Genomic DNA, 17,351 nt, shown 5'->3' with positions numbered 1-17,351 from the left:
CTCCTATCTCATGAAGCTGCCGCGGCAGTAGATTTGTTGTCACCATGATACACCCCAACTTCTAAGGGGTCAGAAGTCTAACTGGCTCCTGCACACTGGCCGCCACAAGACCCACCTTCCAATGCTTTTCCTCAAGGACCTGCTCCTCATTTCATATCCCCGAATCCACAGTCACGCTCAAGTGATCCATAGTCACCCTTGGCCAGCCTGGGTAGTCTGCCCCCCTCCCCCAGACGCCTGCCTGTCCTGAAGGCTGCACAGCCCCTGCTCAGCCCTGCCAACTGCTAACTGCATACACCTCTTAGCTCTGGAGGAGTCTCAGGGCTGAGTAAAACCTGCTGCCGGGGAGATGCTCCTGAGTAAAAGGGCTAAGGCCTGAACACCGTAACTATGGCCAGAGGCCACAAGGCCAGCTCTGTGAGCAGTGTACCAAGCTGTAGAGAAGCACACACACACACACACACACACACACACACACACACACACACACACACACACACGCCAAGGTCTGTTTTCCATTTTTAAAGAAAAACTTAAGTAAAGAAGAGGTCGTAATGCATTACCCTTGTTTCCAGCCACTGTAAGCACACCACTGAGAAGGGCAATCAAAGAGAAGTGCCTCAGAGCGGCCGCTCCTATGGAAACTCATTCTCCCCTTTTGTGCTCCACAATCTACGAGCACTTTTACTTCAGCAATGTCGGAATTTTTTAGCAGCTCTACTGCGCAGGCAAGAGATGTCCACGTTTCAAAATGCATTTACTGGGGGAAAATAAAGATGAAAAACAAAGTATTTCAGATAGTAAGTATACTTTAAAGGGATACTACTTACTTTAGTGACAGAAATATCAAGGGTAGGAATAAATCTAACAAAACATACATAGGCCTTTCATAAAGGCTTGGTCTGGTGGCCCAGGTCAGTGGTCTCAGCTACTGGGTAGGAGGAAGCAGGAAGTTCAGGGTATGTGCAAGCTACAGAGTGAGTTCAAGGCTACCCTGAGCAACTCAGACAGACCTGATCTCAAAATAACATGTAAAAATAGGACTGGAGACAGAGCTCAGTGGATGAGGACCTGCTGAGCAGATCTAAGGAGTTCAAGCAATCCCATTCACAAATCAAACAGACTTAAAAACCCCGGCAACATGATTTGGAAAATGGCATGAATGAGTAAGACTAAGAGGACCCAGGCAACTTCTAAGAGGAAGGAGGCGGCACTGACGACCCTGGGGATGCCTAGGAACATGGGGCAGATAGAGAGACCCAAAACTGAAGTGATAAGCACAAGTCGGTGCACAGCCCCCACTGTGGCTGGCTGCCCCTGGGTGCTGCTATTGGCTACAAATTAAACACAGGGTGGGAAAAGAAAAATCTCAGATGAGGAGATGGGAGAACATTTACGAAGCAGATGTTGTGGGAAAACAGTTCTTAAAGAAAGCATCCCATGATAACCTAAGAGGGCACCACATTCAACTCAGCAAAGCTAAGCCTGTCCCATCAAATGACCGACAAAGAATTAGAATCCCAGATGTATAAACATCACAAACTTATTTTTTTTAATGGGTAAAAACAAGGAAGGGGATGGGACAGCCAGTAACAAGAGTTTACCAGAACAGGGTATATACAGAGAGACTCTGTACCACAGGAAGTGGTACAGCCACGGGAAGTGAAGCCAGGAGCATGATGGGAATATCCACCAGACACACAGAGCTCAGGAGCCCGGCCATGTTCCAAGAACTACCAAGGAGTGGAAATCCAGGTTTCCAGCGCTTCAGGTGAGCCCCGGCTGCAGACCCTCCAGAAAGCACACTGATGTTATCCTGAGAGCCGTGGAGAAACGCTCACAGGGTATACCTGCATAAATAGATGTGACGGTTCTAGCACACTGTCCCAACTGCATATGGCTAGGACGAGCCCAAACATTCCCCCTGACTGCTACACAAGCAGAAGAAAGAATAAGCTGCAGAGGCTGAATTGCACAAAGAAAGCAACACACAGCTCAAGACACAACAATTCTACCACACTGCTTCCTTAGTGCTGAAGTCACAAAGGATGGCAAATATAATTTGGAGCAAACAGTACACCTCTTTGGGGGACTTGGGAGGGACAGAAATGGAGCTGCAGTAGCAGAATCATGAGCACAGAGAAATAGTTTCTATGCTACCAGTTTCAAACACCTAGAGGTAAGCACTTGGAGAAGTTCTAACTCCTAAATTCAAGGACATAAGTTTCTACTATAAATGCTCTCACACATATTGCATATATTCTTTTTGCTGTATTTTTTGATGTACCTCAAAAGAAAATATTTGAGAACAATCAGTGATTCCATGTCCGCTAATTATGGACTGTGGAATCTCCTGGATCAGGCCCCTCGGGTGCAGTGAGCAATGGTCACACGCAGAGACAGGCATCAGCAGAGACTCCCCGGCCAGCGCTCCTCTTACCTCTGTCACCTTGGGCTGAAGAATCAGTGCTTCTGGGCTCATCCGAGGGATGTCAATATGGATCTGTGAATGCAACCGAGATATATGCTTATCTCATAGCATGAGAGCTGTCCTTGACGATACCTGTGACTTGCCCTTAAGCTGCTCTGAGAGGACTGTCACCAGGCTCCTCCATAGGAGGTGCCCAGAAACACACTCCACCTGAGCGAGGCTCGACTGTCCTCAGGTGACAGGCATGCCTGACCCTTCTCCGTCCAGGAGTGCTTACTGCGCGGTTAGGAACAGAGTGGGCCCTCGGCTCCTCAGTAGCATGAGCCAATGTGGTCAGTGCACATTCATTTTCAGCCTGACACTGGGTAGGATTCAAGACACTGACAATGCCCTGTTTCAGCAGTGACAGGGCTGTCTGCAACATAGGCCACATTCTCCTCTATTTCACAATGTCCATGAGGAATCTAGGACACATTAAAGGAAGCATTTGAAAGTCTCTGCTGGTGTCAGCAGATTCCTGTGTGAGCACCATCTGACATGGGAGTTTGGACAATGTTTGCCAGCATTAGAGTGCAGACTGCCTGAGGGTGGGGTCTAAGGGGTGACCCAACAGGAGTGCTCAGAACACAGTGGGCACCACAGGCTGGCTCCAAACCCCAGGAGCACACCCCACACCAATAACACTAGCATCACTCTGGGACTCCAGGGAAACAGCCTGTACAAACTGAGGGAGACAGCATATGTTAACCCAAAGGGGACTCAACAGTTTAGTTCCATCCTTGCCCATGTGTAGAGAGGCAGCTAACATCTAATAAACAGGGTCACCATTTCACTCTGACACTATAGCCTGTGGCCAAGAGTAAGTCACTTAGGCTCAGCCTCTCTATCTACACAAAGCCTGCTCTCTGTGTCCTTTCAAAGGACTGCTGGTGACAGTCAGTGTCTGAGTCCTCAGCACAAGGGAACAAGATGAGATAAACCTGCACACAGGGCACACAGAAAGTAACTCCACAGGCACCCTTGCTAAGGGACACCTACACAGACTCAGAAGAGCCAAGTGTAGGAGTCCAGGTATGGGTAAGGAACAAGGCTGCCCAGGTCCACTAGCAAGGCATCCTGGGAGCCACCACCAGTGCACTGCTCCCTTCAGGGTCAGTCCTGTGAACAGATGCACGGTGTGCTGGCCTCCTACAAGATGAAAAACAAGCCTGACCTGCCTCTACACCCAATACCAGCAAGGATCCACAAGCAATGTGCTTCTTATGCAGCCAGAACAGCATATGCATCCTACCCCAGATCCTGACCCTGGCCTGGCATCAATAACAGGCCTGAGAAAATAGGGAAAAGGCCAAAAATCAGCAGGATTAACCTACAGAGAGGAAGCCAAGCCAGACAAATATTGCCACTAACTAGCTCCATGTGACTAAGACATAATCTTCAGTGAGACAGTACATACATGATAATACAGTGCAGGAAGGCATGAGATCAGGGCCCAGGCCAAGGCACTGCCTACAGAAGCAGGATATAGAATGCTGGGCACAGGCCAAGGCACCACATGCCAACATCACCCGAGGCAGAGTCGGTCGTCACTACCAGATCTCAGCATGTGTTCTGTAACCTGACTCAAGTCTCATGCTTTCCCCTGAGAAGGAACACAAACCGCCGCAGGTAGCTGCAGGCAGCCGATCGACATCAGTTGCTTCCACGTGGTTATTGTTAGAACCATAAATCTGCGAGCCTATCCGGTTCCTGACAGATGAAACGCATGCCCTGCAAACCACCTCCAAATCCCAGTATTGAGTGATGAGTGGGAAAGAGAGAGACCCACCACCACCACCACCCCCCCCCGAACACACACACACCTGGCGATAGGTGTCCTGGTGAACTTCGTCATTCCTAGAGTTGTAATAGTGCTCAATGAAAGCAAAGTATTCCTTCTGTTTCCTCTGCAGCGTGGCTGGTCTTCGGTCAACATTGGCAGGAAGGTAACCCTGGAGGAACAAAAGAAACGCAGGCGTCTGTGGTTACTGTGCACGAGAGTGAAGAACAAGCGCCCATCCAGTATGGCTCAGGGGTGCTGGGGCCCACCTAACACAGGAGGAAGGACACCAAAAGAGCAGCCCACACAGAACATAGCAGCGGGACAGCACACAGCACCAGCACTACCTCAACCAGTGTCACTAACCAGTTCTAAGTCACTCGCATCCAACAAAAGTCGGCTCATGACACCCAGACCCAATGCTTTCTTAACACATGGTATAGAGATACTAAAGCCCTTCTCCACACAGCTTACATCCACAAGGAATGGGGAGAATGTCTGGTCTCACACTCAAACCATGCACACATATACACACATTGATTTTATGTGCACAGAGCTGTCCTGTGGGCAAGTGGGCCTGTATTCTCCAAAGCCTCTGAGGGGCCCGGCACTGTGCCACACATAAAATGGACACCCCACGTGGCTTCACATTTGTTTCCTTTGTCTGCGTTTTAAGTTCATCGTTTAATATGATACATACAGGTATAACTTTAAACTTTGTTACGTTTAAGTGCAGGCCTACGGCCATGAGGAAAGCTTCAGGCAGTAACTACTGTTCCCAGAAAGACAGAAGGTACTTGGCACTGCCCAAAGTGACGGTGCTCTCTGCAGCCCACTCCCACCATCCCGCCTGGACCCCGGAAGTGCTAGTTTCTCACTAGAGCTGACTGTGTCTGTCCGGGACTCTCCAAACACAAACTCGGAACCCAGGATTCTGTGCACTCTGTCTTCTGAGCTTTGGCCACCTTTGGATATGAGTCTGCATGGCATGTGTCAGGCCACTCTGGCAAGCCACTTCTGAATGAACGAAGCTTGAAGGGGATTCTTGCAGACCTTGGAGGTCTGCATCTCTGACTTCTCAGGGATGAATAGCAAGGGGTAGAGGGGCTGCATCAGAATGTAGACAGAAGTTTTTAAGGAACTGCCAGATCTTTTCCAAGGAGGTGACACCCTTTCACATTCCAGCCAGCACTGACTGGGACACACTAGATGGGCACACCATTCAGCAACCCAAAGCCGAGAGCTTTGCTTTGCTCTTTCCGTGAATCCAGGTGAATACAGGCAGTCTGAGCAGTGGCAGCCACCATGAGCACAGGGTGAGGCTAAAGCTGATGCACAATTGGTCTTTTGAGGAAAACACCCATTACCCAACATTCAGGTTCATACGCTGCACTTTAAAATCATAGCCAGTCGCCTCTCTGCTCCTCCCTGTTCCAGAGACAGCCACATCTTCTCGTGCAGTGCCAGTCTCGTCTCATAGACAAGATGGTGAAGGTCGGTGTGAATGGATTTGGCCATATTGGGCGACTGGTTACCAGGGGTGCCTTCTGCTCTGAGTCTGGCAAAGTGGACAATGTTGCCATCAACGACCCCTTCATTGACCTCAGCTACATGGTCTACATGTTCCAGTATGACTCTACCCATGGCAAGTTCAACGGCACAGTCAAGGCTGAGAATGGGAAGCTTGTCATTAACGGGAAGCCCATCACCATCTTCCAGGAGCGAGATCCCGCTAACATCAAATGGGGCGACGCTGGTGCTGAGTGTGTCGTGGAGTCTACTGGCGTCTTCACCATGGAGAAGGCTGGGGCTCACTTGAAGGGTGGGGCCAAAAGGGTCATCATCTCTGCCCCTTCTACCAATGCCCCCATGTTTGTGATGGGTGTGAACCATGAGAAATATGACAACTCCCTCAAGTGAGCAATGCATCCTGCACCACCAACTTCTTAGACCCCCTGGCCAAGGTCATCCATGACAACTTTGGCATCATGGAAGGGCTCATGACCACAGTCCATGCCATCACTGCCACTCAGAAGACTGTGGATGGTCCCTCTGGAAAGCTGTGGCGTGATGGCCATGGGGCAGCCCAGAACATCGTCCCTGCATCCACTGGTGCTGCCAAGGTTGTGGGCAAGGTCATCCCAGAGCTGAACGGGAAGCTCACTGGCATGGCCTTCTGTGTTCCTACCCCCAATGTATCCACTGTGGATCTGACATGCCACCTGGAGAAACTGCCAAATATGATGACATCAAGAAGGTGGTGAAGCAGGTGTCCGAGGGCCCACTAAAGGGCATCCTGGGCTACACTGAGGACCAGGTTGTCTCCTGCGACTTCAACAGCTAACTCCCACTCCTCCACCTTTGATGCTCGGGCTGGCATTGCTCTCAATAACAACTTTGTATAGCTCATTTCCTGGTATGACAATGAATATGGCTACAGCAACAGGGTGGTGGACCTCATGGCCTCCATGGCCTCCAAGGAGTAAGAAACCCTGGACCACCCACCCCAGCCCAGCAAGGACACTGAGAGCAAGAGAGAGACCCTCAGTTGCTGAGGAGTCCCCATCCCAACTCAGCCCCCAACACTGAGCATCTCCCTCACAATTCCATCCTCACATAACAACAGGAGGGGCCTAGGGAGCACTCCCTTCTCTCTTGAATACCATCAATAAAGTTTGCTGCACCCCAAAAAAAAAATCATAGCCAGTCATAGTGGCCTATGACTTAAAGCACTTAGGAGGCAGAGGCAAGTGGATCTCTGTGAGTTTGAGGCCAATGTGGTCTACAGAGAGAGTTCCAGAGCTTTACAATGAGATCCTGTCTCTAAACACCCAAAACTCAAAACTAAAAGATAAAAAAATAAAATCACAGCCATACCCCTACTGTGATTAACTGCCATTGGACACCAGGAGACACTAACTGAACCTATGCCTACTTCTGTAAATGAAATCTTGCTGGGCCTGCTTAAATAGAGTGTGACTGCTCCTGCACAGTGTCCACAGCACTACATGGCTGCATGTGATTCATGGGCTGAGAGCTGCATGGCTGCATGTGATCCATGAGCTGAGTACAGCACGGGTGCATGTGATCCATGGGCTGAGCACTGCATGGCTACATGTGATCTATGAGCTGAGCACTGCATGGCTACATGTGATCCATGGGCTGAGCACTGCATGGCTACATGTGATCCATGGGCTGAGAGCTGCATGGTTGCATGTGATCCATGGGCTGAGCACTGCATGGCTGCATGTGATCCATGAGCTGAGAGCTGCATGGTTGCATGTGATTCATGAGCTGAGAGCTGCATGGCTGCATGTGATCCATGGACTGAGTACTGCATGGCTGCATGTGATCCATAGGCTGAGAGCTGCATGGTTGCATGTGATGCAAGGGCTTGCTTACTATGGAGTCCTTACAAGAACACCTGGCAGCCCCTGCAGAGATAGCTCCCTGAAGGCAGCACAGCCACACCATACGTTCTACAAATATTTACAGAAACTGCCCCATCCCACAATGGCCAACAACATCTGATTATTTCCAGATATGAATTCCTCCTACATGTGAGCTGTGAGCGCCACAGATCCTGCTACTTACCCCCAAGGAGCACACAGGAGGTGACCAGTGACACACCCCCACAGCCCTGTAACTAATGAGTCAAATACAACTCACAGCAACACACTGCAAAATGCTCGCCCGATAGCTGTCAGCGGAAAGAAAGGCTCAGGACACAGCGTAATCTACAGGAAAGCACAACCCTCAGATGCTTCTCTTCTCCGCAGAAAGGAGATTGCTAAGACTCCACTTCACATTCTGCCGCACACAGCAGGTACAGCACCAATAGGATCAGAACCAGCCCAAATGTCACCCACCTGGTAATCAGAGCCACCTGCAACACACCTGGGAACATCCCAACAGAGCTCTTACTGCTAGGGACACTAGGGACGGAACCCTGCCCCTAAGATGAAGCACAAAATTACAAGGGTAGGGTACAGACAGACGTAACAACAGGTAAGTCTCCATCCAGTTCAAAGCTGCCCCAGGGAGAACCCATCCAGGCAGGAGGCTTTGTGCACACCTCACCTCCTTTCTCCCTGGAGCTATCTCAGCTTCAGTTCATATGAACTTAAAGAATAACAATTTCCTAAGATACATCTTGTTCTTTGTCTGGTACCACCCATCCACGGGCCTCCAAGGAAGGTGCAGTCCCAACCAGGCACAGGCTGGCTTAGTCCTAGCCTTTCAGACGTAGTCAACATTCCCACTTTCAGACAGGGAGAGACTTGGCAAACCATGGTGACATGATCAGAGCCACAAATATGTGAGGTCAGACTCAAGCCAAGGCCTCCCCACATCGTCGTCCCTTCCCTTAACCTATAATGCCACACATGTCAGGGATGCCGGCCGACTCCCAGCTCACAGAGAGCTTAGGCACAGTTCACACTGAGTCCTTGTCACACACAGCAACATCTGTGTCCTCTGCTCAATGTGTGGAGCAAAGTGGCTCTAGGGAGAAGCCAGATTGCAGAGAGCTGTCCATGTGAAATATATATGCCCCGCCCCCTCCACTCTCTGTCCTGGTGAGACTTAACTCTGCATTATGGCTTTGGAGATCCACATTTTGCCATAGTATATGGTAAAATGGAGACCACTTTGCCATAGCACCCCTTAAACTCTCAATGGCCTCTCGTCACACTCAGGATGTGATCCCAGGCTGTCAGGGCCCTGGCTGACCTCTTTTCCCACCTGGCTGGACCACACACACTCCTTCTTCTCTATGTGGCAGATTCTCTACCTTCTAATCGGCTAAACATGCCTCAAACACTACACCTCCCCCTCACGGTCTCCCTCTGAACTCACTATTTCCTCCACTGGGACCCACTGACTCCAGTCGCAGGCCAGGCAACTCTAACCAGTTTCTGTGAATAAAGTGTGCAGGGAACACGGCAGTATGCAGCCCACACCAATTCCTTGGCTACTTCGGTGCAGAATAACTGGGCTGCGCAGCTGAAGCAAGCCCACAGCACTGACTGGGCTGGCACCTTAGGATCAAGTCTGATGAGTCCTGTTAGTCCAGTGGCAACCCTTTCACAATCCCACACCCTCTACAGTCTCGACTCTCCCTCTGCTGTCTCAGATCCCAGGGCCATTGCTTCTGCAACTCATTGGTCATTCCTGTTCACCATCCATGCCGATCTCTTCTGGGGATCAAAGGGACGGTCTGATCTGCATGGCACTCAATGTGGCACTGAATTAGTAAGGACCAGACTGTATATCCAAATATCCGCACAGCCCTCCCTCAAAGCTCTCTGATCTTGCTCACATCCTGACCAGCACCCATGTCACCTCTGCCAACTTCCCCTACCCAATGTACTTTTATCTCTTCCGGTCACAATGGAAGCTCTCCCTTTCATCTCAGAACTGTACCTGAGAGCTTAGAACACTGTTCCCCCATAAGAGATACTCGGCAAAGGCTTGTGGGATGAATGGATGATGTCAGCATGAAAAGAGATGACATAGAACTAGGGTCTCAGGGACAGACCAAGTCAGCAGTTTCCTGGCTTGGTTTGGTTGAGACAGTAGAGAGAAGGCAAAACTACATAGAGCCTAGGAGTATGCAGGAAGTGGGGCCAGGCTGAGCAAAGACCAAAACAGAGCCTGGCAGATGAAAGGCTGGCTGCTTCACTCAACAGCCAGAGCGAAGGGCCCGGGCCCAGTCTGCACTTCAGGGCAGCAGGATCACGTGTGGTCAGCAGGGACAGTGTAGATAGCCGCAGCGACCAGCATCCTTAGGGGACAGAATGAGAACTCTCTCAGGTTTCCTGCTCCCAGAATGTGAACTTAATGAAATGCAAATTCTAAAAGGCAAGTATGCCATCCAAAAGGCCCACCCATTCTCTTGCCATCCCCTTCCTAGAAGAAAAAAACACATGTGCAAGTGCAGGCCTCTTGATAATTAAGCAAGACTAGAAATTATGCAAATGAAATACATTCAAGTATGCAATGAATTTTAAATGACAGAACTACAGAAGACTTAATTGCTGTATTAGCATGCTATAAAAACACTAATCATAAATGTAAAACAATGCATGCAGATACTTAAATCCAAACTGTCCTGGTGACACAAAAATCAATGTGTTCCCTCCCACTGCGTTCATATGCAAACCGACTGTAACACACAGAAAGACGCTACACTGATACTGGAGCCTCGCTATCAGTTTAGCCAATATCCTCACTAGCACAAATGTTAAATGTTTAATTAGTTTTTGTTCACTCCTTCTGAAACAGTTAGTTAAAAAAAAAGAATCAAAAGTATGATTCTCTTTGGGACTAATTTTGAAAAAAGGTCCTATGCTGCTTGCATGTAATTTAAAAGTTAAATATTAGCGCTAGTATTTAATGGGGGTGCCCTGGCTACAGAGCTCTTCAGAATAAGAGCCACACAGCTAGATTTCTCCTCTACAGAAGAATTTCCTCTCTTTAATTAAAAGTAACACTTGTCCACAAACACTAGAACTATGCTAATGAGAAACCGTGGGCATGCTGGAGGAAAGCCACTAGTGGGCCAGACCTTGAACTAGGCTCACAATCTAGTCCCTACTCACCCACAGCCACCCAGTCCAACCTATTGGTCTGGGTGTGTCAGGCCCAGTGAGCAACTGCCTTCAGTGGGGTCATGCATTGTTCAGAGACTAGCTTCCTGTCTGCTTCACGCGCATCCTGGTCCTGTTTTCCATGCTGCCTGGAACCCTAGAACACTAGGGTTCAACCTGGGTCCACTAGCAAGCCCAGGTATCAAGATTGCCCAAACTCCCGAGTGACAGTTAAAATGTCACTAGTCAGACATGGAGTAGTCCAGAGGAGGTCACTGTGGGTGGGTCCATCCCTCGTCTGGTGGTCCTAGATCCTATAAGAAAGCAGGCTGAACAAGACACAGGAGGCAAGCAGATAAGCAGCACCCTCCACGGCCTCTGCATGGCCTCTGCATCAGCTCCTGCTCCAGGGTCTTCCCTGTTTGAGTTCCTACCCTGACTTCCTTCAGTGACAGACTACAGGTATAGAAATATAAGCCAAGTAAACTTCTTCCTCCCCATCTTGCTTTTGGGCATGATGTTTCATCATAGCAACAGTAACTCCAACTAAGACACACGCTGAAGCTGGCAGCATCTGCAAGCTCCAGGGTCCAGCTAGTCCCAGCTGAGAAAGAACCTCACCAATTCTGACCAACTCCTACATGACCACTCCATGTCTGACTAGCATCCCAGCTAAATGGCTTCCTCTCCTATGTAGGTCCTGAGCCTCCAGGCAGCAGACTACAGGAAAAGCATCACAGAGTCAAGTGCTAAGTGCTCAATGGCCTGTGCCCGTGCCTGTGCCCTGCAGGGGAGCCAGTCTCTGCCTGCTCTAGTGGTCACTGACTCCTTCCCAGCCATCCCAACTGACCCTGACCCAACTCAAACCCCTTCTGGTTTTCCTGATCCCCCTGGGGGTTGGGGGAGGCACCCCATCACTGCTAGACATTGAACATAAATAGTTAACTTGGTGACAGTCACTTGCACCTTCTCTGGAGGACACAACTCAGTTTTGAGTAAGTTTGAGTATGCCTTGTCTTGGACACATACAATAAAGGAACAAATGGGACATAAAGTGTGCCTGGGGCACAGAAAGGGTCCTGGGGAAACAGCTCCTTTTCTGTGCAGTAAGCCCTGACCTGCACTGTGTAGTAACGGAAGGGTAGGCATTTTCTCTGTGTTGTGTATGACCCAATAGGGCTGGAATGTAGTCTCAGGCATACCCTGTCCTTTTCCAGCACCAAACATAATGCCTGAAACATGCAGAGTTCAAGTAGTCCCCAGCAAATAACTAAAAGTACTAACCAACGGTTCTACAAGTTGTTCTCCTTCCAGAAACAGCTACACACCCCTGGCTCAAGTCCTTCAGAATGAGGGCCATGTATCTGGGATCAACCATACATACACATGGTCTCCTCCTGATCCCTGGCCCTCTGCCCTGAGTTTGCACCCGTGCCAAGGAGCCTTGCCCAGCATCCTCACTTGTCTGTACTACATCCTTGGCAAAGAGCAGATCTTCTCTCTAGCCTGAAACTTACCTTCTCACCTGTCTATTCAGATTGAGAACTGCCCTAGCCTTCCTGATCTCCTTGTGCACTTGCAATGGCCTTGGAGACACCAGTGTAAAGCCTCCTCTTCGCAAAACTGACCCTAGGAACTGGCCACCCCATAGTACCATCCCAACCCCTCTCCTTGGCTGACACTTAAGCCCTGAACACCTCACAAGTACACTGTACCAAACTGGGCTGGACTTACCCTGCTGCATGCCTGAGCCTATAACCTCTTCCTAGAAGCAGCTGGGTGTCGATAGCCTTCAGTGTTTCTGGGAAGCCCCCTATAGTTTTTCTTTGGTCTACACTGCCAGCACTCCTGTATATAGACTCCCAGGTCCATACCAACACAGTGGGGTTACCCACTACTCACCCCACCTCAACCCCTGCTGTTCCTCTGATGTAACCACTGTGCAGCTAAGCAGCTCAGGACACTGCAGCTATGACATGCACAGGCACAGAAATGATGGAAAGAGCAAGCGCCTCTCATAAGCCTTTCCTCATAAACCAGCTGGTTCTTGATGAGCACAACACTGTGACATAGGGGCTTCCAGACATTTACATCATAACTTCCTACAAGCCAATCGAAAGTCGTAATCTCTTTTAGAGGGCATTTGAAAATGTGGCTGAAAACACTTAAAAAACACAAAACAGAGTGCTAGTGATCACAGCAGGTCTAGCCTTAATTGCATGAGATATTTAATCAATAAATATTTGCTGTTCAGAGCTGCATCTGCATTTAGGATTACGAGGTACTGAACTGAAAATTTATTACGACTCATTAGCACAAAAGTCTTTTAAACACTGAAAGTCAGACTCAATTTAGAGTAGGTACCTGAAGTTCCCTGTGACTGAGCTCCAAAAATAAAACAAAGAGAAAAGAGAAGCAAACTGCCAGTGAACTGTTCTCACTTCCAACCTGAAGCCAGGTCTGTAAGTGAGGGCACACAGACAGCCACCAACCACTGAACATTCCCTGGGGGCTTCTGGGGTGGCAGCTTAGTGCTGGGGTTCAGGGCACTGGCCCCTACTCTCCACTACACTAACAAGCTATGTCCAACGCCTCCTATCCCGCCTCCTTGTCCTCTTCTTCCTCCTCCTCCTCTTCCTCCTCCTCCTCCTCTTTCTCCTCTTCTACTTCCTCCTCTTCTCCCTCTTCTACTTCCTCCTCTTCTCCCTCTTCTACTTCCTCCTCTTCTCCCTCTTCCTCTTGTTCTTCCTCCTCCTCCTCTTCTTCTTGTTCTTGTTCACCACCAGCACTGCTGACCCTTCTTGGCTGATCCGTACCCATTTCCTCTGGGCTCTGAGGGCTTCTGTGCTGTAAGCTCCTGAGTCGCGAGCCTGCATACAGCATTCTTTAATGGTGGAAGTCGGTGGGAATGAACACAGCTGTCACAAGCTGGTGCTCATCTTCGCTTTCTTCCAGACTTGCCAAACCAACCTTGAAATTAAGCTAAAACTAGACAATGCCTTCTTGGACACAGCAAAGGCTTGTGTCATTATGCAACCAAGATAGACAAGTGTGTGGCCACGGCCAGCAAGCCATACTCCTCCACCCAGGTGTCAGGCCACTGGACTCACAGGAATAAAGTAACTAGACTGAGCACTGGTGTGCAAACTTACTGAGAGAAGTTTCCATGTCATTGGACGAACTGGCTTTGGGATTCCGGACCAGCTCAGCTTCCGTAATTCCTCTGTTGGAAGAACAAAGAAAAGCAGGGTTACAAAAGGTTCTACAGCACCTTACCATATCCTATCAGACTCCTCAGTAGGCAGGAAGCCCCACAAATGGAACCAGTGTAAGCCTAATTGATAAACATTTCAGAGTGAATGACCTCAATACACAAAAGATAACGAGTCACAGCACCTTATTAAAGCAAACCAGAGCACTGCCTGTTTGGACAGCCCAGTTGGCTCTCCTCTCTCCCACTCTGGACCACTTGCTGCTTCGTAATGATTTATTTATTTTTGTTTTTATGTATATTGACACTCTTCCTGTTTGTATGTGTGTATAAGGCTATCAGATCCCCCTGGAACTAGAATTACAGACAGTTGTGAGCTGCCATGTGGGTGCTGGGAATTGAACCAGGTCCTTTAGAAGAGGAGCCGGTGCTCTTAACCACTGAGCTGTCTCTCCAGCTCTCATCCTCCACCTCTTAATGCCTGTCTGAGTTGTCCCCTCAGCACTGGTCTCTGGGAGGCGAGCTTGTCTTCATACACCTGACAAAGGTGTGCTACATGATATACAGATAGGATAAGAGAACTTCAAAGTGGACGAACACAGGCCTGGATATCTTAACAAATACCACTAATGAGGAGAACCAGACAAGGATTGGCCAGAGAAAGAAGGGCTGGGACTTACAGCCATAACAGTGAGTGCCTTAGAGGGTAAAGAAAGTCACTGTATGACATGGTGACATGGGGAAGGACAGTAGGCCGTTTCTTCTTGACTCTGATCTCCCTGGGTGGCTGGGGCACACATGTGGGTGTGCAAGGGTGTCCACACACTCCAGCCCCAGCAAGACAAAGGCAACTGCTTCCTTTGCCTCCACTAGAAATCTACTATTAGACTCTTCCAGCAGCTCAGAGCTCATGATTAATACTGGGAATAAGAGAAGTGATTACAGAGAAGACTTTGGTAATATAATCAACAAAATGCAAAGTCCTGACATCTAATCTTTTTCCAATTACTAAAGTCTAAGTAAAATGAGTAGAGAGTAATTGGACGACAGCACCAGCCATAACCTGCAGTCACAGAACCCTCAGAAAACATCAGATCTCCCCCAGCTCCCCAAGGACACCATGGAGAATGGGGACCTAATATCCAAATGCTGCTAGCAGTGTTTACTGACAGCACCTCTGCCTTCCTCCTCGCTGTGCCTCTCCCTCCGCACAGCGCTGTTTTCTGGCTGTGGTTTCTAAAGAAAGCACTGAGAACACACACTGGATAATGTTCCCTGAACCCATGTCCACATCACACACACACACACACACACACACACACACACACACACACACACACACACAGAGTCAAGAATGTTGAATGTACAGCATGAGATAAAGTTCTCGTCTTGCCGAGGTGCAGTGTTTAAAAAGAGCTTTGCATACATTATCTCAAAGCAGCTTGGATTAATCAGGGCTGTGAGCCCTGTCCATGAATGAGAACTGGTCTCAGAGAGGTTAAGTAACTTGGCCTTTAATACCAAGCTGTCTTCACTGTATTAACTCCTATTCTTAAAGACTTTGTAGCACAGTCAAATACCACTTATCAATACAGACAGAGATCGCAAAGAAAGTCTTAACAGATCCGAACACAGTAGTCTATCTGAAGGATAGCTCACATCACATGATTCACTCCAAGGGTGCAGGCATGGGTGTGTTGAATCCACTGTTGGAGAAAAGCCACTCTCAGCATCGACAGATGGCCCAAACAGGCGTTCCCTCTCTAGAAGAATGTTGCTTGTGCAAAGTGCCCACAAGTCCTGAGGCCAATGTTGAAAAGCTGAGATGTGATGAGGCGTTGGCAAAGCACATCCCACTCCACTCCAGCGAGGGCCTGTGAGGTGCTGGTGCACCGCTAAGCCCCTCCCCATGGTCAATGTGCATGGTCGATGGGTTCCATCATAGATATTGGGAGAATAGCACAACTGCTAAGGACTCCAAGGAAGGCCTCACTCCTAAGGAATCCCTTGGAAGCCACCATCTCTCTCCCTCTGACAGGGTCCCAGTTAGACTGAGACTAAACACGTTAAAACCATCAACTACAACCTACTGAAGAGAGGAAGAAGCAAGAACGAGGCAGGAAATGTAGTTCCACACTAAGCAGGATGGGCAGGCAGTGCACAAACTTGCCAAAACCAACAGCTTTTCCCTGTGTGACTGAGAAGAGAAAATTATGAAAAGCATGAACCTAAAAACTGTGCAGGCCAGCCAGGCATGGTAGCACACGCTTTGAATCCCAGCACTTGGGAGACAGAGGCAGGCAGATCTCTGAGTCCGTGTCCAACCTGCTGTATAATATGAATTCCAAGACAGCCAGGGCTACACTGAGAAACCCTGTCACAAAGACAGAACGAACAAAAAAGTGTACAGGCCATGTGAGGAAACTAACTTACAGGTTTCCCTTGGAAGAGCATGGAGACAGGCAGGTACCAGGCTCGACAAGTTTAAAGTATAGTTCCTCTGGGGTGGGCTGACAGCTAGAAGTAAAGAAAGCCATGTCCATGAGCAACAACAAATACGGCCTCTATGTCTAGCACTAGGGAGGGCTCACCTCCCAGCCAAAGCAAAAATAACTAAACCAAAGCCATAACTAAATCAACCACTCAAGAGAAAGGGTCAGAAGAACTAGGGAAGCTGAGTGGGGAATGTTGCTTCCGAAGGTCAGGCTGGTTCCTTAGAGAACATGACGACAGAAAAACTAAGTCAAGAAATGGGTGATCGAAGCCCAGGAGCAGCTCATGAAGTCCATGGTGTGGACAGCAGACTGGACGACCAAAGGTGGACTCACGGAGACTGAGAAAGCTTAGCCTGCAGGGGAGGGCAGCAAGAAAGAAACACAAAGACCTGGGAGAAAGCAGACGGGCAGATGGACAGACAGACAGATGCTGAATAAAAACAAGACAAGTCAAACCAGGTTAGACAGATAGTGGGTTTCAGACTGGAAATTTATGTCAATTGTCACTCAGAAGAAAATGTAATTTTAATATAAAGAGAAATAAAATTGCAATGGGCTTCTGGGTGTACGCTAAAATTTGGCAAGTTCATCTGGAAAGCAAGGTCCTAAGAGAGCCAATAAAATTCTTAATAAGAATAATGTGGGAGGGGAGGGGAGAGGAGAAACCTTAACATAAATTTTTCAAAGCATTTTTAAATAAATAAATAAATGAATAATGGGGGGCGGGCCTAAGGAGATGGCCATCTCCCTAGGGAGTGACTGCCACCTAAGCCTCAGGGCCTGAATTCTAATCCTAGATGCCCAT

At 48.9% G+C, this 17,351-nt stretch overlaps 1 protein-coding gene across 2 annotated transcripts in view; it reads right to left on the bottom strand.

The window, feature by feature from the left end:
- Tbc1d22a (TBC1 domain family member 22A) overlaps window positions 1–17,351 on the bottom strand; it is a 291,146-nt gene that overhangs the window by 191,662 nt on the left and 82,133 nt on the right. For both annotated transcript variants that reach the window (XM_032919220.1, XM_032919227.1), the window contains exons 5-7: window positions 13,993–14,063; window positions 4,294–4,422; window positions 2,441–2,503 (exon numbers count right to left, since the gene is read on the bottom strand). In XM_032919220.1, coding sequence (XP_032775111.1) covers window positions 2,441–2,503; window positions 4,294–4,422; window positions 13,993–14,063 — 263 coding nt within the window. The remainder of the gene's footprint in view (window positions 1–2,440; window positions 2,504–4,293; window positions 4,423–13,992; window positions 14,064–17,351) is intronic.

Source organism: Rattus rattus, chromosome 1 (assembly GCF_011064425.1).
Source record: "Rattus rattus isolate New Zealand chromosome 1, Rrattus_CSIRO_v1, whole genome shotgun sequence".
NCBI lineage: Eukaryota > Metazoa > Chordata > Mammalia > Rodentia > Muridae > Rattus > Rattus rattus.
Note: the sequence above shows the minus strand (reverse complement) of the source record. Positions and strands in the feature narration are given on the sequence as shown.